The 24339-nt window shown below is 39.7% G+C and overlaps 1 protein-coding gene across 5 annotated transcripts in view; it reads left to right on the forward strand.

Moving 5' to 3' along the window:
- Window positions 1-19407, forward strand: part of ZNHIT6 (zinc finger HIT-type containing 6) — a 45292-nt gene extending 25885 nt beyond the window's left edge. For 2 of the 5 annotated variants that reach the window (XM_048497392.1, XM_048497396.1), the window contains 2 exons: window positions 11685-11821; window positions 18652-19407. In XM_048497392.1, coding sequence (XP_048353349.1) covers window positions 11685-11821; window positions 18652-18863 — 349 coding nt within the window. In that variant the 3' untranslated portion in view covers window positions 18864-19407. The other 3 variants (XM_048497394.1, XM_048497395.1, XM_048497393.1) reach the window with 3 other exon arrangements.
- The last annotated feature ends 4932 nt before the right edge of the window (window positions 19408-24339 follow it).

The following is a 24339-nucleotide window of genomic DNA, read 5'->3' on the forward strand; positions in this document are numbered from 1 at the left end:
CTTCTGTGGCAGATAGAAAAAGTTAATCAGAAACTTTCTGAAAAGTTTGTTTAAAACTTAAGATATGAAGAGACTACTTCACAGTATGTGAATGTTATAGAATTTGGGGTTAAGTTTCCAGAAGAGAGGGCAGTGAAAGGACAGCTAGAAATAGTGCTGATTTCATTGCTTCTGTCAATTAAGGTTTTAGATGGAAATGTTGCATGTTGTCAAAATGAACCTCCATATCTATTTCCACTTAATCTTGCCAAAAGGGAATCCTTCTGTTTATCTCTTCCCCACAGTAATGAACAAGAACTGTTCTTCTGACCTTGTCAGATGTTTGACCTTTCCTCCTTGACAAAGAGGTGGGAATGTATTTATTTTTAAGGTTTAGTGGCTATTTGGCAAGTAGATGGCAAATTTAAACTTTTGTAAGAATATCAAAACTGAGATAAGAGCTTGCTTTTGTATTATTGTGTATGAGTTAGTTACCTCAGCTCTTAATCATGAGAAGAACTATGCCAGATGATATAAATACGTGGAAATAACTGTCTTTTAGTGTAGTTGCATTTTCTTCATGGTAGGTTAAATACTATGTGTTTCTGTTCCAAATTCCCTTTTCCAGAACTGCAAATGATTACACAGAATTATGCAATGCCTACTGCGTCAGCTTTTCTTGCCTACCATTTTTTGTCACAAGCATAGTTTGGCAAAATAGCAGACTACTTAAGATTCCTTTGTGCTTGAGGTTTGAGTGTGTGTTTAATATTTGCATTTACATTCTGAACCGTATTTGGGAGTTTGGACAGGACATAGATGTGGGTGGAGTGGAAGTTTTGCCATTTGCAAATCTGGAATTACTGCTTTGGCTTGAGTCCAAGGTACATTTTGGTCGACGTGAATTCTGCAGCAGCAGAAACCTACAGACCGTTTGTAACACCCAGAGTTCCATGTAACTATACATTCTGTATTCTTGTCTGCCCTTGAAGCTGCTCAGCACATTTCACATAAACTTTAAAAAAAGAAAAGAAGCTGATTCTACATTCTTTCACTGTAATAAATTATGCAGTATACTAGTTACAATGATAAATCAGTATAGTCTTCACATTTGGAGTGTTCTGAGTCTTTCCACTTGTTGAAGTACTCTGCTTGGAGCATTTCAGGCTGGCTTGTTCTATTTAGGGTAGATTAGTGTGTTGTCTAACATAAAATCTAGTTGGGCTTGAAAAATACCTGGTCACAAGGACATAATTCAGATACCAGAAATGCACTAGTCCAATGTTGGACCTTTGAAAACAGTGATACTCAGTAGCTACGAATGACTCTTTAACATGACTCTGTGGCTTCTCTAAGTACCATTATTAGATGTGGCTTGCTATGTTCCAGGTAAAGTCATTGTCTGGTAAAGCTTGTAGTTGACATGTGTATGACAGGGCTTGTGGTTGACATGTGGTTCCTACCTTGAAACAAGTCCTACTGGAGGGCTGGAGAAAGGGTGAGCTGTGAGCCTGCCAGAGCTGCAGGTTTTAGGGGTAAAGGTCTCATGCTCTTCATCAATTTGCCACCCTTCTTTATAATCTCATCATTCACATCTAGTTGTGGCTGCTATGAGGAAAACAAGCCAGCTTCACAGAAAGAAGAGAAAAACTATGACTGCAGTCATCCAGGAAAATAGGAGGCTGCCACAGAATGTTTTCCTCCCCTTTCTGCGCTAGCTTGCTGTACTCTGGGTACTTTGGCATTCTCTTGCCTCGTGCTGAGGAGACCACAGGAAGGCAGAGAGGGAAGTTCTTCTCGTTCCAGACATGCAAGGCTGCCTAAGGTTTAACAGTGGTGAGCAGAGATAATCCAACATGCTTAGAGGATTTTGGTAATTAAAAAGGCTGCAGTTGTTTGATACCACATCTGCCAGTTCTTTAGCTGGTTGTTGGTCTTTCACTACAATTCGACCCTCACCCAGAAGCCTAGGAAGTTGTAATGTATCTGCGTAGTATTCATGCGGATCCCAGTAGGGCTGCCTTCTGAATATGACAGATGTTAATTTTGTCAATTTGAAGATGTTTCAAGTGCTGCCCTAACATTTTCAGAATGGCACCCAGGGTGCCAATTACCACTGGGACAACCTCTGCTGGTTTGTGCCATAGTTGTGACTCGATTTTCAAATCATGGTATTTAGTGGCCTCATGTTCTTTCAATGACCCTGCTGTCACCAGGCACTTCTATGTCACTTTCTTGTCCTCAATAACACTGATGTCTGGGGTATTATGTGCCAACACTTTGTCCATTTGGATTCGGAAGTCCCATAAGATCTGGACAGAGCAGAGGTCTCTGGAAGCTGCAGAGAGGAGTAGCAGTGGAGAAGAGGAGTGGGACAGAAAGGGCTAAGTGAGCTCTGGTTTTCTTTTTGGAGGGCTTGTCTCAAAGCCACATCTTTTTAGCCAGATCTTTTTAACAGGGGTTTTCTTTTTTCTCTTTGTCCTGGCCGTGTGCTTGCCTCAGGCTTCTGAGAGGTGGGGCTGCTGAGAGGTGGGGCTTCCTATTAGCTGTGTGGCTCAGTCTCTGGAAGCAGCAGAAGTCTCTGGAAGCAGCAAAGAAGAGTAGCAGTGGAGAAGAGGAGTGGGACAGAAGGAGCTAAGTGAGCTCTGGTTTTCTTTTTGGAGGGCTTTTCTCAAAGCCACATCTTTTTAACCACATCTTTTTAACAGGGGTTAACAGGGGTTTTCTTTTTTCTCTTTGTTCTGGCTGTGTGCTTGCTTCAGGCTTCTGAGAGGTAGGGCTGTTGACAGGTGGGCTTCCTATTAACTGTGTGGCTTAGTCTCTGGAAGCAGCAGAGAGGAATAGCAGTGGAGAAGAGGAGTGGGACAGAAAGGGTGAAGTATTTTACTGAATAAAGTAATTCAGGTGTTTTACTGAATAAGGACATATCTTGAGGGATAGTAGACAGTACAGAAAGCTTAAGGGTGAGTCACCCTGGTATTCCTTGGTGGTCACCCATCTAAATATTAACCAGGGCTGACCCTGCTTAGCTTCCAAGAACTGACAAGATTGGGCTGGCCCAGGCTGTCCAGTTCAAAGCTCTTTGAATTGATAGTAATTGAGAATATGGCTTTCCATGAGTCACAAAGTGAGTACCACTATGTTAGAATGAAACTTCTTGGGAACTTACTAAAGATGAGCACCAGCCCTTAAAATGGTAAAATTTGCTTCAAGAACATAAGACCAGAAATACAGAGCACTCTGTCTTAAACAAGCAAGAAAAAAGCCCAGAGTAAAATATGAGCTGTTCTTTTGATTAAATTGTTTTCTTTAGTAGACACTTCTCAGGACTGCTTTGCTGGAGTCTACCTCTAAAAATTCTAACCAAGGCTCTCAATCTGTAGTTCCAGAAACTACTAAATACAATTTCCATAATTACTTAATTAAGGTTTGGTCATCTGGTGGTAGCATGCGTTGGCAGAGAGCCCTGCTTCTTCCAGCCAGTTGCAGAAATGAGCTGCAGGTTGTGTATCTCCTAAGTGAGTTTTTACTCCAAAAAAGTTTGTATAATGTGGTTCCAGGTTGTAGATAGTTTGTATGATGTGGTTCCAGGTCAAATCACCATGCTTGAAAGCCTGCCTTCCAATAGTTCCTTAATGTGAGACTTCATGATTGCATGTGCCATTTTTCCAACGTAGAGACAACCTACATCAAGTTGGAAAACAACTTGAAAATTGTGCAGGTGTCTTTTGCTGCAGTTATATATCTTTGGATACTCGGTGGTGTTATATGTTGCATTGGGAAGAGGATGGCCCCTTGTGGGACTCCATTCACCAATGGGTGGCATGGCAATGTCCTCTCCCTTTCTGCCACTCTTTTTCCCTGACCCTGGAAAAATGAGATCAGCCACTGCAAGGCTGTCCCTCGTATATCAGTATTGACAAGGGGATGAGTCAGAAGATTGTAATCAACTGTATCAAACATTTCTCTTATTACTTCCAAATGCTGCTGAATGTTTTGTATTTCTGTGTTTTCTTGGCAGGTTTTTAATTGTTGTTCATTTTTATTTTATGTTGTGAACTACTTTGAGCAGTCCTCTGAAAAGGCAGCAGCTAAATGTTTTAAATAAATAAAATATATTATCAACATAACTGCCAGGGACTGCATATACCTCCCAACCTAGGCTAAAGACCTTAGTCTTTATATACAGATGCAATCTTGGGGGTGATATTTCAGATGGAATTGTGAAAGGCGAGAAAGACAGACTTGATTTTTACTGAACAGAGATAAACAGTAAAAATGAAAAAGAAAGGCCAATAAAAACATAATCTAATAGGATTGGTGAAAATATTGAAAGACTAATAAATCAAACCAGTGCAGATCACCACAAACAAACAATTTCAGCCATTCCTAGTGAAAGCAAATCAGTTTATATTTGTGTCCACAAAGCTCATTCCATGAGGGGTTCCTTGTGCAGGATTCCTCCCCCTCCCCATACACACAATAAGGAGACTGATTCATTTTCCTGGTCACTATCTTCTTCCTTCCATCTCATGGAGACCTCCTGGTTTAGGTCTAATTGTTTTTGGTCTAATTGTAGTTTCTGTTTTAATAAACCATGGTTTAACCTATTGTCGAAAATGTTCATGGCTGGGATCAACTGACTGTTGTGAGTTTTCCAGGCTGTGTGGCCGTGGTCTGACAGTTTTAGCTCCTAACATGGCTGCACAGCCTGGAAAACCCACAACAGCCCGTTGGAGCCTAATGTTTTTTGCCCATATATATCATTGGCATCTTCAGAGGCACATCACGGTAACGCATTTTACTGTGACATGCCTCTGGAGATTCCATCCACAGATGCAGGCAAAGTATTTGGTTCTAAAACTGCCAGTCACACAGCCAACAAAACACACAGTAGTTCCCTGGTTTAATCCTTTTTACTGGGAAAGAAGCAAATAAAAGAAATCTTTATATTTCTAGATGCCTCACAGTGCTCTTCTCCTTCCCTCCTTGTATCTGATCTGGGCCCACACCTACATTAAATCTTTCTTTGCTATAACTATAACTCATTTGTCTTTAACTCTTACCAGTTTCTGTACTATTTCTGGAGATTTGTAGCAAATATTTAAACTTTTGAGGTGACATTAAACGTAAAATTGTCTTGGACTGTAAAAGTGTAAATTAAACTTTTAAGTTAGTGTAATTTAAACTAATTGGATTACAACCTTTGCTTCCTTTTTGGTTCACTGTTTTGAGTATGTTGGTTTATTTGCACTGTAATTCTGTTAATGTTTAATGTATGAATATGATCCATCAGTATATACTACGTAGTGCTTTTCAGAATAGCATAAAGAACACAGGTGTTTGCCTCAAGGAGCTTGTATTCTCTTCCACGTCTTTTCCCCCCATTTTGAATTATTTTATGTCTTCGCTATGTATTTGTCATGTGGAAGTGCTACATATACTTTGGTTTCTGCAGTTTAGGCTTCTAGCTATGTGCTGCTATTTATAGTGCACCAAAAGGTACCTTTCCATGTTTACTTTCCTTGTGTTGATCATGATTTTTGTGTAACATTGTTTTTACATACAAAGTCCACTTGCCTTGGCCAACTGTGCCTCCCAGGAGTATCTTCATGGCATCCCCCCCCCCCCTCAGAAAAATGAATGTTTTATGTGAACTCTTGTCCAGTTGGTATATATAAGTAAGTATATACAATAAGCAGTTGACTGAGTTTTTATTTGAATAATATAATCATAACCACAAGCTCACAAGGAAACAGAATAATTGGAGTATTATGCCATGTAAGAAGTCAGAATTTGTGGTTAGATGGTCAAAATGGGAGCTAACTAGCCACAAAAAAGTTTTTTATTCCAAAGCAGGATCTTTAGAATTGTAGCTAGCAAAAACACAAGTAGCTGATAACATAGACATTTCTGTTTGGCTGAGGAAGAACAGTTGATAATGCTGTTGAACAAAGCATAGCCACTTTCAGAAAATAGCATTTTATTGTGGTGTTTCGTTATAATCCTTTTAATTTATTTAAAACATTTTATGCTACCTTTCCAATTAGGATTCACAAGTATGAACATAAAAACATTTTAAAAATTTAACAATTAAAATACAGTTAAATATAAAATTTAATTAAACACACAAAGAAGAAGAGGAGGAGTTTGGATTTATATCCTACTTTTCTCAAATGTAAGGAGTCTCAAAGTGGCTTACAAATCCCTTTTCTTCCTCTCCACACAACAGGCACTTTGTGAGGTAGGTGGGGCTGAGAGAACAGTGACTAGCCCAAGGTCACCCAGCAGGCTTCATGTGAAGGAGTGGGGAAAACAAACCCTGGTCACCAGATTAAAGTCTGATGCTCATGTAGAGGAGTGGGGAATCAAACCTAGTTCTTCATATTAGAGTTTACCACTATACCACGCTGGCTCTCAAACAGCACTAGAAGGTGGGTCAATAGCCATTATTGAGATATGCCAAATGAAGCAAAAAAAAAAAGTCTTCACCTGCTGGCAGGAGACATGTAGAGAGAGAGAAATTAATCTCCCTGAGGAGGGAGTTCCAGAGTTTGGTGCCACAACATAGAAGGTCTCAAGTCGCCACCTGTCTATCCTTAAGTGTCAATGGTAACTAAAGCAGAGTCCCCAAGGATGGCCAGAGTGAATAAGTGGGAGAAGGTACATTAAGGTACATTGGTCCCAGATTAAGTAGGACTTTAAAAATCAGTACCAGCATCTTGAGAGCCACCTTAGTAGTTAATAGCAGCAGACTGTAATCTGGAGAACTGAGTTCTATTCCCTACTCCTTCACATGAAGTCAGCTGGGTGACCTTAGGCCATAGTTCTCTCAGAATCTCAGAACTCTCTCAGCCCACCCAGAAGCAGACAATGGTAAACCACCTCTGAAGGTCTCTTGCCTTGAAAACCCTACAGAGTCACCATAAGTCAGCTGTGATTTGAAAGCACTTTCTACCACCAAACCAGCATCTTGAATTGAGCCTGGAAGTATATTGGAAGCCAGTCTAGGCAGAACAAGACTGGAGTTCTATGGTCCCTACGGCCCAATCCAGGCAACACTGGTTACAGCATTCTGTACCAACTGTAGCTTCTGGACAGTCATCAAAGGGAGCTCTGTTGGATCCAGACCAAACTATTATTATAGAAGTACTGATACTTTTCATAAATCATGATGTAAAACATTCCTTCCTGATTCTTTCAATATCCAAAAAGTTTGTAGTTGCAGCAAAATTGAATGCATAATTATGAATGTAGTTCCCTCTCCCTTTGCTGTCGAGCTGAGACGCTTATTTCACTGTTTTCCTGTTCACAAATCATAACCACAAGGAACAGTTATTCACCACTTAGGAATGAATGTCCATCTGTTAGTTATTATCTCTGCTGTGGCCCCTCAAAACTAGTACTTGAAAGGAATCTTAAGTGCTGTGTATATCTTTTCTTTGCATTCTCTGTCCTGCCCTCTCCATGGCAAAATGAAGTTTAACCATTCTGTGCTGTTAGGAAGACTCTCCTTAACTTCTTTCAAGCTCATAAAGCATTATTCAGTTGATCCTAAAGTTTACTTATTCTTTTGGTTTTTTCATTTGTTTCTGTTTTGACGTTTTAAGTTGAAGGAATAGTTCAGAAGTGAAGGCTATGTGCAGCTGCTTCAGAAGTCCATTGTTTAAGTTAAATGACATCAGCATGATTTTTAAAGGAAAAGTCAGTCTTACAGGCATTCTTTTCCAAGTATGTATGCACTGTTCATCTGAAAGACTCTTTGATGAGGTAGTCATGCCTTATCACAGGAGAGCAGTTCACATGGGATTTTCGTTTTTATCTTTAATCAGTCTACAAAAATTCCATTATTAAAACTAAAGTCCCTCTAGATGACATGCAGGAAGGACTGATCTTAGCCGGGAATTTCCTGCTGTCTGAACTGGCAGGGATGACTGAGTTCACCACTGAAAGAATAGCTGAAAGCATCATTGAAGAGGTATACATTTGTGGTGCTATGTCCTGCAACAGTTTACCAAAGGATTAGTAGATTACTTTTTCAGCTTTCTGGGAAGCCTGCAGAAGGATCTTTGGAGCTTGTATGACTTCTGGTAAATTGTAATGGACAGTATTCAAGTATTGCAGCGCAAACAATACAAGTCCTTGAGAGTAAAGCTACTTTCAGACATAATCTTTGCCCTGAGAATAACCCATCTTATTTCAGGAATGACACTTGTTTAGTTAAGTTGTGTACAGATGGCATTTGGAATGCCTGGATATCATATAGTTGACAAATGTCCCCATTCCAACTCTCAAATGCTCCAGCTGGTCCCCTTTAGAGACTGTGACCTGCCTACCCCTTTGCCCATGTAATTGCTGAGCAAGTAACATGTATGGGTGCTGAACAGGGATGGTTTAATGGAGACTAAATATTTAGTTTTGTAGTCTCTTCTTACATTTTCGGCAAAAACTTTCCTATGTTTAGTAACAACTATGTTACGAAACAGTTTCTTGTCTTAATAGTCTTAGACCAGAGGTGTCCAACTCTGGCATGTCAGATGTTCATGAACTACATTTCCCACCAGCCCCTGCTGGCATGACCATTGGCCAGCAGGGGCTGATGGGAATTGTAGTCCATGAACATCTGAAGCACCAGAGTTGGACACCCCTGTCTTGAACACATTAGTTTAATTTGAAGAACCTTCTTGTTACTTGGGAGTTATTATGCATTAACATGGTTGTTTCTGTCATTTATTTTGACACACTAAACAGTGTTCTTGTAATTTGTTCAGGGTTATATACTTCGTGAACTGGGAGTGAGTGTGGGAGAGCTGATTGATAAATAGACTATTTGTGAAAGGATTGGTGAAGATTGTATCTAGGAGTGGGGTGTTAGGGTTAACAATTAGAGAGAGAATACCCATTAATTAAAAACAAGATATATTCCAGATATTTAGTTTTGTTACTTTACAGAAACTATTCTCTTAAGACTCTTTTGCTCTTCACACTGCAGTAAAGTCTTGTATATTTTCCAAAAGCTGTCACTGTCTGTCAACCAATAAACTTTACTTAAATCTATTCCTTAGTGATCTAACACTTGAATAATTTACTATCATAAAATAAAGTACAAATGTTTTATGCTATGCCAAGCTGGACACTGGAGATGTTTTGTCTAAAACATGAGATAATGGAAAGTGTATTGTGGCATGTGAATGACTTTAGCCTTTTGGTGGTAAATGTTTGCTTAACCAGAAAAGAATGTGTTGAGACTGTTGCCAATGGAAAGGTATTGCCACACTTTGCATTAAAGTACTGTAAATAAATCAGTAAATATGTTTCTGTTCATGTGTTAATCCAAAAGTTATGAATACACTCATTGAATAAGAAATGTAATATACTGTTATCCTTTTTAAAAGGTTTCAGTAAGAACTGGTCATAATTATTTTGGATTGAAAGAAACATGAAACCAAATATTTTTACAATGATTGAAGTTGGATTTGAGAGAAGTAGCCATTGCATAAAGTTCAGTTTCTTCCAAAACCAGAAAAAGCAAGTTCCACAGTTTAATGTCTGGATATTTTTTACATCTGATTCCCAATAATGTTATGCAATGAATAGTTTGATATACCCTATGGTTATTGATAAGTCTGCAAGCAATATAGTTTGTAATATTAGGTATTAATTAGGTATTGGATCTTTACAACTGGCTTCATGTTTCCACAATTGCTGCAATAATGTTGACTTTAGGGCTTTTGTTTCTGCCATTGATTAAATCATGAAGAGACTGCTGTATTGATCACAGTATGATCAACTGTTATGATTATGACATTTAGAAATTGTGTGACGATGCTTGTTTTTGTCTTTTAATGCATCCTCCGAAGGAGAAGACAGTCTCAATTATATGTAATTGGCTGATTTCATATGCAGTCACATGGGTAGACAGAATAAAGAAACTGAACTTCAGTTTGCCACTGCAGGGAGCTCAGAGTTAAACTATAAGCTTAACTCTATCTGGAAGTTAGATTTCAGCTATGTTTTGCTACTTAATGGGACTGTTATGGTACCTCTAATCATATACAAATGGAAACATGCTTCAGAAGTTGTCCAAATGTGACAAGTTCCTCCCTCTTCTCTCTGAGTACCATGACATTTATGAATTATGACTAACTTTTGATCCCACCTGCCTTTGCATTGATCTTGTGCAGACTAGAGAGTGGAAGTGCTTCAGAAGTGCTTGTACATCTGTGCTTGTACTAACCAAACCTATTCAAGGCAGGAATGTGGTGGTTTTGTTCCCACAGACTGTTCATTAGGCAGCTCAAGTGGGAATGTATCTGGTGGTTCTGTTTTGTTGCCTGATGTATGGAAAACTCATTTGCTCAGTAGGAACAGTGATATGTAAAGCAAAAACCGAGTTTACACAAGCACCAAATGAGGTGGTTGTTTGGGCTATACCAGACAACAGGTAGAATTGCATATTTTAGAGCATGTGTCTAGATAAAGAATTTCTTGTACAACTGGCAAAGGACTTCACTGGATTATTGTTCTGAAAGGTTCTAGTGTGGTTTTTTTTCAATGAGTTTGTGAAGGAGTACTAAAGAATGATATACCACACATGTAGTCTAATAATTACAGTCAGTTCTTCCAATTCAGTTGCACACCTCCATTCTACTGCAGTTTTAGTTCTAGCCTAAATTATACTAATCCTCCATGTACCTTCTTTGTCCACTGATTCCCAGTTCTTATTGTCGTTTCCCAATTCTTATTGTCGTTAGCTTTTCTAGTCAATACATGTTTCCCAGTTCTTATTGTCGTTATCTTTTCTAGTCAATACATGTTATCTAAGATTCTAGAAAATTGATAGTGGGATATTTGTATATATCAGAATGTGATTCTCTAATGTTAAAATGACTAAAATATTCTCAAATTTGGTATCAAAGTAGTAACTCAGAACCTCTAGATTAGGAATCTCACAATTAAACACTTGAAAAGGCTACATTGTTAAGGTTAAAAAATCACTTAGCTGAAATTTGGTATACACACAGCTTAAACAGTCCAATTACTAGGAAGATCTGAAAAGGAGAACTGTTTATTTCTTCCTCCAAACAGGAAATAATAAATGCATCCTTATATAGATAAACTGTTCTGAAGTGAGATGAAATTTGATAACATGTAGTCAGCTTACTGCAAATTAAGTTTGAAAATAGGATAACTGTACATTTTCCCCTGAAATTATTAGTATGTTTAAAAGGATATTGTGGCCTGACTGACTCATAGGGATATCAGATTTGAAATTTGGTTCACACACACATTCATTTGTGAGAGACAGAGAGAGAAGTTTTACGGGGGAGGTTTTTTGTTCCTTTCATTTGAAATGTATTCTTAAATAGTTAAGAAACTTTAGAATTAGCAAAGAACCAGACATTTAGCCTCAAATTTACCTGCTTGGTAAAATCTGGAAATAGGACACTTCTGTATCATAGTCAGTACAAGAGAGGGTTTGTCATCATACAAAGATCATCATTCCACTACCAAGTAAGTCTCATGTTAGACAGAATACTGTGTTCTTCCTGTATTGTCTCTTTTCCCATTCCTGAATAAGACTTGGATTTCTGGGAGGGTAGAAATCGTGGAAGATCTGTATGTTTTGTTGCAGAGTGTAGACTTTATTTTCAAATCATGTATTTGTTTGCAGGCTAATTAACTTTACAATTGCTTTTTCAAAGATATGAAGAACTAGATGCCAGCAAAGGTCTTCTAGACAATTTGAGAGGGAAGACTATCGTTGAATACCCATCTTTGCATGTGGTCTTGAAAAAATTCAAGACAGATATGGCTGTTCTTGGCTACAGTGAAAATAAAGGTATTTATTATTATATAAGATATTTTGAGCAAATACTAATTAATGAGATATTTACCAGTTTGGGGTGTAAATATCTATCAAAATAAAGCAATTTTGCTCTCTTGCAATCCTGCAGTATCCTTGCAATCATAGTATCCTTGTTTAGCCTTTCTAATTACATTTCATATTTCACTATTGCAGTAGAATTACTAATATTTTTCTGCTATCTGTAAATATTGGTAAGCTGTTATTCTTCTGAGACATTAAACACCCTTGCCATAAAGATAGCTTTTTGGACAAAGTTTGCAGTATAGCACTAATTTACATCTGTAGTTGATTTACTATATTAGTTCAAATGTCTGTTTGGTAATTGGAAATTTACATTGCTGTGAAAACACAATATTATGTAGGAACATCTCTTTCATATTATGGTTCCTCTACAGTTCAGAGACTTCTTAATCTTTAAAATATCCTCCATTACATTTTGCTTATCTGCTATACTCCAGAGTTAGGGAGCAGTTCTAAGCAGGTCAGCTCAGAAGCAAGTCCTATTGTGTTCAGTGGAACTTATACCCAGCAAAGTGTTCTGAGGATTGCAGCCTTACTGTGCAATCCAAAGAGAGGAGCCTGAAGCCACACTGGAGGTGACGTGATCCTTGCATTGGCGCCACTGCCATCAGCGCCATGTAAAGTGGCATGGATGCCAGCACAGTGGCACTTACCTCAGTGGTGAGACACTGTGTACCTCTGCAGCACCTACATCCAAACGTTCCCCCCCCCCCCCAATGCCTTTGCTTCTGTGCCATTAAGGCCTCACCCAAATGGAGAGGATCAATATCTATTTTTCTAGATACTCACATATAGGGAGATAACTGCATACTGTATTTATTTGGAAATAACTAAATTAAAGAATAGGGGTCTAGTTTGATTCTTTCTATATAGAGGGAACAGATATGTTGCCTTTATAGTGTCAATAAAATGATTTTAAAATGGACATAAACAGGAGAGCAAGCATTTAGAAAGCCTCTTTTGTCTTACCTATTTAGGACTTTGCTCTTGCACTTCTGCACACATCCTTCCATGAAAGTGTCATTCCGGAGTAAACATTATACTGGTTAGTAAATTGTCAGTTGGGGAGGAAAAATCCAAATTGAAGGGTTTCAGTGCAAATCATCTCTCTGCCTTTTAAATTTAGAAGTGATAAATATATTAGTTAAAAGTGCAACAAATACCAGTTCCCCCCACACACCTTTAATTGTCATATTTGTAATGAAATAAATAGAATTAATTGCCCTTCACTTTCAGTATTTACAAATGAGTGGTTTGGCCCCAGGTGTGACAGAATTAAATGCATAAAACAATAAAATAGAATCTTGCCTCTTCTTTTTTCCCTGTCTGCTCACCCTCACTTAGGTTTCTCTGTGTAGGATTTGAAATTAGCTAGACATCTAAGAATTGCATTCTAGACATGCTTTGGACCTTTTCTGATGATAGTGCATGCATTCTAGGTGCAGCAAAAGCAGCTGTGGGGGCAGGGGGTGGGTGCAGGGGAAGGACTGAGAGAACGTACATGTTGGCCAAATGAAGGCCAAACAACATTCCTGCTTTTTTTGGCTGAGCAATCCAAGTGCCAGTCACTTCTTCAGTAGCCAGGTCTAAGTTTAAATGAGTCACTGGCATCTGGTGACCACATTTTTGCAGCCCTGGAAGGCAGACATATTACTTATTTGCACAAAATATTGCTTTGATTTCAAAGGCCATTACTGAGCTAACAAGAGATGGCATTTCAAGAACTGCTGTCCTCATGGAATGACGGCAAAAATATGCTTTGGAGGAACCTCCACATCATTTAAACTTGAATACTGATAGCCAAATCCAGATCATGTGGTGGTGGGCCAGAGCACTTTGTTGTCACTGCCCCACCACCTACAGGAGGTCTTCTCAGCAGTACAGAGAGGCAGAAAACAGAAGAAGCCTCCTTGATGCTGATGAGCCCCCCAAGGCTCCTCCACCAGCCCACCCCCACAATGCCTCAGGCCACACCAGCACAGCACTTTGTTCCAGCGAGCCTCAGGGCAAACTGCATCTTCCACGTTGAGTGCCATGGATCCAGGCAGTCCCTGGCCACCCGGGTAAGTTGCCCCTTTCCTGGTCCATTTGCCTCTTGCACCAGTGGCACCCACACCACTGCAGGAGTGCACCAGTTCCAGACGGGGATTCCTCCCCTCTGGATTGGGCTGCCCAAGTCCTGAGAAAAGTTTTGGAAGCTGTTTCGTACTGTATCTCTGTGTGTGTATCAAGTGCCAAGTTGTATTTTTGTATTTTTGCTGTTTTGTATTTTCGTTGTGTGGACACAAGGCACAATGTGTGTGCACAGTGACATTAAAGTTATTCTATTCTATTCTGATTCATGGTGACCCTTTACAATGTCCTACCGTTAACAGCCTTGCTCAGGTCTTACAAACTGAGGGTCATGGCTTCCTTTATAGAGTCAGTGCTCCTCATGTTAAGTCTTCCTCTTTTCCTGCTGCCTTCACACTTTCCTAGCATTATTACCTTTTCCAGTGCTTCTTAACATCTCATGATATGACCAAAGTATGACAGCCTCTGTTTATCTGTTTTACCTTCTAGGGCGGGGGTCGGGAACCCGCGGCTCGCAAGTCGCAAACGGCTCTTTCGAGCTTGTGGTGCGGCTCCCGGCCCCTTCCTGGGGAGCATGGAGAACCCCCCCCCCTTTGCAAAGAGGGGGGGGGAAAAGCGGCGGCCAGCGGGTGTCCGTCTGCCGTTTGGGAGAAAGGGAGGGGGTGGCCTGCACACACATTGTGCCTTGTGTCCACACGAGGGGCAGCGGCGGCTTCTGCAGCCTCTTTCCCGCCATGGCAGAGCTGGGGAACTCTCAGCTCTGCCATGGAGGGAAGGAGGTCTGCAGAAGCCGCCGCTGCCCGTCGAGCGGGCCAAACGCCTCCCAGAGCAGCCGGGGGCAGGGCAGGTGCAAGGCAGCCTTCATGGCTGCGATCATTCGCTGGGGGGCGGGTCCAGGAAGGGAGGGAGGGGGTGGCCTGGGTGCCGGTCTCCCTGCCCTGTCCTCGGTTGCTCTGAGAGACGTTTGGCCCGCACGAGGGGCAGCGGCGGCTTCTGCAGCCTCTTTCCCGTCATGGCAGAGCTGGGGAACTCTCAGCTCTGCCATGGAGGGGAGGAGGTCTGCAGAAGCCGCCGCCGCCCGTCGAGCAGGCCAAACGCCCCCCAGAGCAACAGCCGGGGGTGGTGGCAGGTGCAACGGCAGCTCTCATGGCTCACGATCATTCCGGCGCAGGGGGGGGGTGTCCAGGAAGGGAGGGAGGGGTGGCAGGTGCGGTCTCCTGCCCTGTCCCGGCTGCTCTGGGAGCGTTTGGCCCGCATGAGGGGCAGCGGTGGCTTCTGCAGCCTCTTTCCCGCCCTTGGCAGAGCTGGGGAACTCTCCAGGCTGCCATGGGTCTTTCACGAAGCCGCCGCCCGCTATGAAGCAGGCCAAACTCTCCCCAGAAGCAGCAGGGGGCAAGGCTTAACCATCAGCTGGGATCCCTTGTGGGGGTGGCTTGGGTGTCTCCCCAGCCTTTCAGTCCCCTGTTGCTTGGGAGCCGCTTGTCTACATGGGTAGCGGTGGTTTCTGCAGCCTCTTTCCGCCATGGCAGAGCTGGGGAACTCTCTAGCTCTGCCATGGAGGGAAGGAGGTCTGCAGAGTCAGCCGGCCAGCCTTCTCGAGCAGGCCACCTCCCCAGAGCAGCCAGCAGGGGCAGCCTCATGGTTGGGATCCTTTGTAAGGGGGTGTCCGTCCGCCGTTTGGGAGGGGGTGGTGTATTTTTTGTTAATTTTTAGTTATTTTCTTTAAAACGTTCAAAATATTAAAAATGTGTTTACATAAATGAAAGTATTTTTCTCTGTAGCACTTCATGGATTTCATAAGCAACACACTATAATTGTTTTATACAAAGCGTAAAGGTAAAAAACCAAAATACACAATGTTATCTTCATTTTAAATGTCAAAAAGTGTTTGCGGCTCTATGTGTTTTCTTTTCCATGGAAAATGGGTCCAAACGGCTCTTTGAGCATAAAAGGTTGCAGACCCCTGTTCTAGGGACAATTCAGGCTTGATTTAATCTAGAACCCCCTGGGGGGGGGGATCCATAATATCCATAACATTCTCTTCCCAACACATTTTAAAGGAATCTACTTTCTTGTCAGCTTTTTCACTGTCCAGCTTTCACGCTTTTATATAGTAATAAGGAATACGATGGCATTAATTAACTGGATCTTGGTTCTCAGTGATACATCCTTTCACTTAAGAATCTTTTCTAGCTCCTTCATGGTTGCCTTTTCTAGTTTCAATCTCCTTCTGATTTCTTGGTTGCAATCTCCCTTTTGGTTCATGATGGAGCCAAGGATGTTTTATAAATCCCAGAAAAGAAAGACAATGTCGCTGTTCTCATTTGCAAAAAACATATATTGTGGTTGAAAGAGGGATTCAACTAGTCTGTAGAGCTAGAAGTCTGCATCAGAAAGTATATAGCCACATATACACAAGGATATAGCCACATATACACAAGAAAGGTATGCAATTTTTTGCAGTTTAAGACTTGTGATTTACCCAGAGAAAGTTCATGATCTATCAAATCATGCTCTATATGTATGTTTTCTCATTGTCCTTTTATTTTTCCATTATCTAAAATACCCTTCCAGGAACATAAAAATCAAGCAGCACAGGTTTCCTGTGACTCTGTTCAAACCTGTAGCAAAAGGAAGTAATCATACATGGCTCCTGTATGTAGCTACAGCCCAGTTGCATCCCTCCCTCAACCTTACCCATAGTGCTTGACCTTGAACTCACAGAGTGCGAAATCAAAGCTTGGGGCCCTATTTTATTTATATATAAATATCCTCCCTCAATCTGTTTTACATTGTTATGCAGTATAGTTTTTATTTCCTGTTTCAGACTTGTGATTTGTACAGAGAATGGCTAAGAATTTATTGTTTCATGCTGGAATCCTTTCAACAGTATTAAGGAATGACATACTCATGTTGTAGTTTTGTATATTTCAACTTCGGAGCAGAGTGTTTGCATGGCTGAGAGCCAGAGAAAATGTTATAGGTTTGCGCTGTGCGGGGTCCCAGGACTGACCAACACACCAAGTGGTGATGTCAGACTATTTCCCAAGGTGCTTGTCACTCCTCCCTCCCTCCAGCTCACCCAGGTTCTCCTGCTGTGACACCACGGCTCCTCCTTAGATGAGGTCAGCAGACATCAGCAATAAAATACATATAAACTGCATGTTGCAAAGGAAAACACATAATGCTTCTCAAGGAAGTTTTTATTATCTAATACTGTCTGTATACATATGTCTAATGCTGCTTATTAGACAAAAAACGCCACCGCAGAAGTCCTTAATGAGAAAATTTATTGCTTTGTCAAAACTGTATAGTTACTGATTAGAGAATCATAGTATTTAGAATGCATTTGTATAATTTCAATGGAATTTGGACAAGAAAATAAAAGCAGTTCACTGAGAAAAGGTGGTCACATTTTGGATACATTACTTCAAGTGTTTAAAAAAATATTTTTAATTCATGTAGTTTCATTCTGATGTCATCCCACATGTAATTCTGTCCCTTTGATCTTCCGTGCGGAAATTGGTAGCAGCCACTCCTTGTTTGGGGAGAAAATAAAACCAATTTGATACTTTTTAAAGGATAAACAAATTTATGAAGATGCAAACCTAAAACTTGTATGTTGTTTGCCAACATTTGATTTTTTTTCTCCTCCACTGTAGATGCTGAGAAACCCAGTAAAGAATTAGTTAGGGAAAATTCGTCTGAAGAAGAAGGAGAAATCCAAGATAGTTCCTGAAAAAAAAATAGATTGTATGTGGGATTGAGCAACTTTTTCTACACCTGACCTTTGAAGATGTATTAGATGGTCATATTTTTGAACATCCACTTTTTAATATATCTTACATTGTATACAGAAGACTCTCAAACCAAACACTCCAGTTAGAATTAAGGCACTAACTTGGTTTCATTTTCTGAAAAGTGCTGACAAAATTAGAGGATTTTACAGGATTTGGGGGACACTGAACACTTGTACTATTTTGTAATTAAAAAATGCTTTCATTAAATCTCCTTTTTCAATGTTTGGTTTATTCCCTGTTTAGATGTATTGTGACCCGCACATGATCCTAGATTCATCCCAGCTTCTCCAATCAAAGATTAATATTGGATTAATATTGTAGGATACCCTTGCCACTGGTACACATACTTACAACTGCAGAATTGCTGGGCTCAAGACACTAAACTTTGGGGCATTAACCAAAATCAGACAGAGTTAGATGGGATACTATTAGGAGACAACAAAAAGAATATCAGTAAACTCTATCAGTGTCTATTAACTCAAAAAACAGAAGATGAAATAGTAAAACCTAATATGATAAAATGGGCAGAAAATGTGAACATGGTTATACCTCTTTCTAAATGGGAGAAATACTGGAAAGAAAATTACAAATTCACACCTAACACAAACCACTGGGAACACAATTTAAAGTTATTTTACAGGTCTTATATAACACCAACAATTTTACATAATATAGACAAAAAATACTTACCTCAATGTTGGAAGTGTAATACTGATGTGGGAACTTTTTTCCACACCTGGTGGACCTGTAAAAGAATAAGACAATACTGGTCATTAATTCATACAGAAACAGAGAAAATAATTAAAAAAAGGTTCAAAAAAGATCCACTAACCTATTTGCTGGGTCCCGCATTGGCAGAGGAGTCCTTTGACAAAATGCAATTACATGTACTATTCCATCTAATTTTAGCAGCTCGCCTCACCCTGGCAAAGACATGGAAGACAGATCGTATCCCAACATTGGATGACTGGATTACAAAGGTCCAACAACTTTTTATAATGGACAAAAGCTCATTTCAAATCAGACAACAACCAGCAGAAGCATATATGAAGACTTGGCAACTTTGGATTTTCTATCAAGAGAAAAGATCGAATGTCCTAATATTCCCGATTGAATACTAAGACATATTAAGTTACATCAGACTAAACCTTTTTGTTCTTCATATTAGGTGTAAGGGTTATATAGAATAGAAAATGATTAAGAAACAATATTTATAGAGTAATAGGGAGAATAGTATGTATAGAGGAATAGTATGTATAGAGTAATAGTATGTATAGAGTACATAGTATAGAGTAATAGTATGTATTAATATAAAATACTTATTATAGACAACTCTCTTTTCTTTTTTTTTCCCCTTTCCCTTTTCTTTAATTGTTAAATGAATCAAGAACAGTCAGGTGTAATAGTGAGATTATAGAACAAAGTACATGAAGTAGGCTGAAGGGGAAGTCTCAATTATCTTCTTTCTTTATAACAGCTTCTGAGATTTAGCGGTTTAGACTATGTAGAACTTGTTATACAGATATAGCCGTGGAAGCATGATATGAAAAATTTATGTCTGTCATTGTTTGTCTGTTTGTTATTTGTTGTTTTTTGTGGGTGAGCTTGTCGCATGCCCTTCTCTCTTTTTTTTTAAAACAATAAAGTATATTCAAAAAAAAAAAAGAATTCTCCCTTTAGAAATTGAGTTTTTGGTCCCATGTAATGCAAATTAGCCATCTCAAGAGCCTCTGCAGTTTAGGCAAACTCGTGGTAAACTTTGCATTGGAATCATACTGCAGGGATGAAAGCTGCAGAATTAAGAATTTATCCCAAAGCAATTCACCTCAAGACTTTGGCTTCCACTTTTGTTAATGCTCCAGATCTCCTGAATATTTTAAAGGATTTAATAGAGTTATTTCAACCAATATATACATCTGACTTTTGGCCAAAAGTTCCTCTGGAGTTCTGATGGTAAATCTGTGTTCTGATGTTGACATCAGCAGTTTTTTGCATGCAGTTCTTTAAGTGCACCAACAATTCAAAATCTGTAATTCAAGGCAATTTCTCCAGTACTTATTACTGTCTAATTTAGACTGCAAAGCAGAAAGAGAATAAACCTTTTTGGAGCACCACAGTTGAACAATTCAATTCTAGATTGTTGATTTTATCCCACATCTGTGTTCATTGTTGGAAAGAGCAATTTTGAGCTTTTTTCTTGATGCAACCAGGGCTGATTCCACAATTCAGTTGGCTTTTCCTCCTGGTACTAATTTGTGGTCCCCCTGTAGCAGTCTAAGAATGAAATCAGGTAAAGCTCATGGCCCTGACCTGGTTCCCCCTGAATTATTTAAATCAAACCCAACTTAATGGGCAGATGTTTTATTTCCATAATGCCTAGGATTTGGTGTTATGCAATCATGGCAATATACAAGATATAATATACAAGAAAGATCCTTGTAATCATCGCCCTATTAGCCTGCTGTTGGCAAATTATAATAATCTCTGCTGAATGCAGGATGGCTGAATGGTTAAAAAGAAGATGATCTTGGGGAAAGAGCAATCTGACTTCTGAACAGGAGTGAGTACAATTGGTCATTGCCATGTTTTATGGTTGATTCTTGGTAAATACACGTGTAATAAGAAGGGATCACTAAGCAGGGCCTTTATGGATCTTAGAAATACTTTTGGACACTATACTTAGAGATGAACTTTGAGCAAAATTGGGAAAACTTTCTATGGATGAATGTTCTTTATTACTTATTTGCCACAGCTTTATGATCATACAACAGCCCAAGTTAGGTGTGGCCTTTCAAGAGTACTGTCAGACTCCGTTCCACTAGACAAATGTGTTAAATAAGGGTGTGTTTTGCACCTTCTATTATTTAACTTGTCCCTCTATTATTTCATTTGTATATTAATGATTTTAATACTTTTTTGCTACAAAAGGACTGCCACTCACCATGCTTTGCTTCAGTTCCTATTCTCCTGTATGTAGACTGTTTTGTTGTCCAGATCCACAGTGAGCCTGCACAAGTTTATTTATTTATTTCATAGTTATTGTTGTAGAGAAGATTTAGTAATTAATGTGGCAAAGTCCAAGTGAAAACAGAAAGTGAGAGACTACAAATGGTCCATGGTTACAAATGGCAACTGGTTACTCAGTTTAAATACTTGGGAGTAATGTTTAGTGCTGATCTTTCATGAAGAATTCATGCGGCTTTGTTAATAACAATTGCAAACATCACTGGGAAAGTAATTACTAGTTTTTCTACATTTCAGGGGGACAATATGTATCTCCTGCACTTGGAGTATTTAACTGCAAGGTAGCTGGCCAGCTGTTATATGCAGCTGGTGTATAAATAAAAGCTGTCATCAGGGATCCATTAATCAAGTTTCTTTGCTGTACATTGGAGTCCCCCAAACATGTAGCTGGTCTTGTTTTAAGAGCTAAAGTGGACAAAATCTCTTATGAAGTTAGGGCATGGAGAAGGGCATTCAATTTAAATCTTAAGATCTTCCAGTCAAACCTGGAGTTAAGTTTGCTCAGTCTTAGTAAACTAGACAACTATAAGAGCAACTGAGATAAACTGGTGAAACATAATCTAATGTATCTAGAGATATCAACAGATCTGGCGACAAGACCAAACACTGATGAGCTAAGACATCTAATTGACAACCATCTGAAATATCTGGACTATAAAAGTTCGTTCATAAGGGCAAGCAGAATCTGCTCAGCCTTTGCAGTTGGTATTCCCCCGCCCCCCACCTGTGCTTATCCCAATATATTTCTGCAACTTAACTATCCTAAATACTGTCGCGCCTCAATGCATTACCATCTGCAGTTCTCTCAGGTAGATATACTAGTATTCTATACAGAGAGAGAATATGTAACTGTGCTCTTCACTATATTGAATCCACAAACTATGTACTTCTACGCTGTTTGGAATTCTTAAAACTTAGACAAGAGCTGATTTCCCCCCAATTAGTAATGATTTGACCTCTAGCTGTTAAGACTACTTAGGCTTCTAAAAGGCAAAGATGGATGGGTTACATACAACGTTGCAAGATTTTTGTCTGTCTTGTAGAAATACAGGAATGCTCAAAGGCAGATGCATAAACCTGTTACAAAGAAGGCAGTTTTCCATCAGTTGCTCAAACAATAATCTTTTAGTGGCTGTTCATGACCACTTGGTTGAATTAACAGTAAAAGAAAGAAAGAATTCTCAGGCAGCAGGGGAGAAAAGTACCCCAGAATGGAAGGTTGCTGATAGAATAGATAATACAAGGTTAAATTGCCCAAAGGGCTGAAATGTCCTAAGGTTTATATTGATGATAAAACTTCAGAATTTAAAACACAGAGAAAGTAGACATCAGGGAGACATCCATATTGAAAATCCATTACCTGAAGAAATCATGGAAGCGATTGGCATTTTGCTTCCTAGTAGAACCAGATAATTAGCCCATTTTCATAATGCAGTAGAAACCCTCCTAAGATAGAGACAACTAGGCTGGAATCACTGGGGTGTTGTGTAGTTTCCGGGCTGTATGGCCATGTTCTAGTAGCATTTTCTCCTGACGTTTCACCTGCATCTGTGGCTGGCATCTTCAGAGGATCTGATGGTAGTAAAACAAGTGGAGTATATATACCTGTAGAATGTCCAGGGTAGGAGAAAGAACCATTTGTCTGTTAGCAAGTATAAAAGGGTGCAGTTAGCAAGCTTGATTTGCATGTGTTGGGTGGGATTGAGTAAATTGAGTAAACTAAATTATTTTGTAATACTTCGAGTTGGGCCCATCATGATTTGGGAAAGACCCAAGACGCTGTAAAATCTTGGGCTGGCCTGAGGTATTCTCATGCAAGCAAATAGCAAGCAATTTTTCTTTGCTGCTCTTGGAATCATGCTTGGAGTGCACTCGTTCAGGTGTAGATGGAGCAACTCTGTTTAAAGGACACCATGAAAATAATCATCATTATTAGTGGCCAGTGCCAGAGCTGTGATCCTTAAAAGAGGTGAAATAATGGGGGGGTGGGGGAGAATCCTGAAAAACATACTTATGTGCAAGGTGTAAGTTTGCAAAGTGTGAATTTTCTGCAAATCAAAAATTATTTATACTGCGTTATACTATTAATGGTTAGCAAAATTGTGTGTGCTTTCTGTTCTGAAACTATTTGTAATGGTCCAGCATATCTCTGACTTGCTTTTCCTTGCATAGTCACCTGTATCCCACTCAGATGATCCTGGCTACCTGATCCACCAGGGCAGGCCACATTGTATAGGAAGTGATGTGCTATAACCCACACCTGCCACCTGGCTCAGGATGGACTTCAGCTTTTTAAAAAAACGCAGATGACAGATTTTGGATGATCAGCCTAAAAACCCTGGCAATTTGTTCAACGGTTCTGGGCAGTGATCTCCCCAGGGAAATGGAGAGCGTATCGTTAATTGAGACATTTAAAGCTGGATTGGACAAAGCACTGGAAAAATGTCTGTGGTAATAGAAAGTTCAGCTCTTGTTGGTACACTTGCAGCTTCAAATTATTAAATAAACATTAGCTCATTGTCCTTGCATGAAATAGTAAGTATTATTTGTTGTGTTCATTTCACAAAGAGGGGGGAGCCAGAATAAATATACCAGTTGCTCTAGGCCACAAATGTATTTTAGTGGAAGTCCACATAGAGCCTACCAGTTCTTGTAGTCTGCTAGTTCAGCTGCACATTCAGAGGACTCTAGGGACTAGAATATACTACACTACCTTATTCTAAGTGAAACCAGTGGTCTCTCTAGCCCAGTTCTGTCTGGCACTATGAAGGGTGGTGTAAAGGCTTGGATCTTGCTGTAACTCTTGGCCTAAAGTACTGAAACACCACCATCACCCGTTGAAATAGGCTGCTCAGGGGGAAATAATTTATAAATTGCTGCTGTTGATGAAATCCACCAGGATGAAATGAGAAAAAAATTGTCCGTATAAATCGATTATCTCTTCAGTCACAGAAGCATATAACTGGAAGATAGCCAGAAGTCAATTTTAATGTTTTATTTGAATGTGGGGGTTGTTTTTGGTTATTTATAGCCTGCTTCTCTCACTGTGACTCAAATGGATTATGTAATGAAATCAGTAAAATTCTGATTTTCCTCAGAAAGGGCAATGAGAACCGGCCACATCACTTTTCTGCAGAGGTTTTTTAAAAGTCGGGGATGGATGATCATCTCTTTGCATAGCCAAGGTATGGTGTCCTGAAGCAGTGATTGATTTTTGACAGACATAAATGGTTGATTTATTAGATCTGTACATAATTTCAGCAATCAAGATGGACAAGGACAAGGATCCAGAGCACAAGTGGTATCCATCACAGAACCCAGGAAGTTGTGAACAACCATCCCAGGATGAGGACAAAATGCTCCATGAACAGTCCAGATATTAGATATCTCTTCTGGCTGATCCATGTTGCAACTAGCATCCAGGTTGCAGTGTATTAAACAACTGGGATAGCTTTAAACTGGCTGATGCAATGATAGCTGAGAGATAACACTTCTCTGCCATTGTCACCACTGGTAGTTCTAGGCAGCCAGTATGTCAGATTCAGTATGCATTTTCTACAGTATGCATTTTCT

Source organism: Sphaerodactylus townsendi, linkage group LG05 (genome assembly GCF_021028975.2).
Source record: "Sphaerodactylus townsendi isolate TG3544 linkage group LG05, MPM_Stown_v2.3, whole genome shotgun sequence".
Lineage (NCBI taxonomy): Eukaryota > Metazoa > Chordata > Lepidosauria > Squamata > Sphaerodactylidae > Sphaerodactylus > Sphaerodactylus townsendi.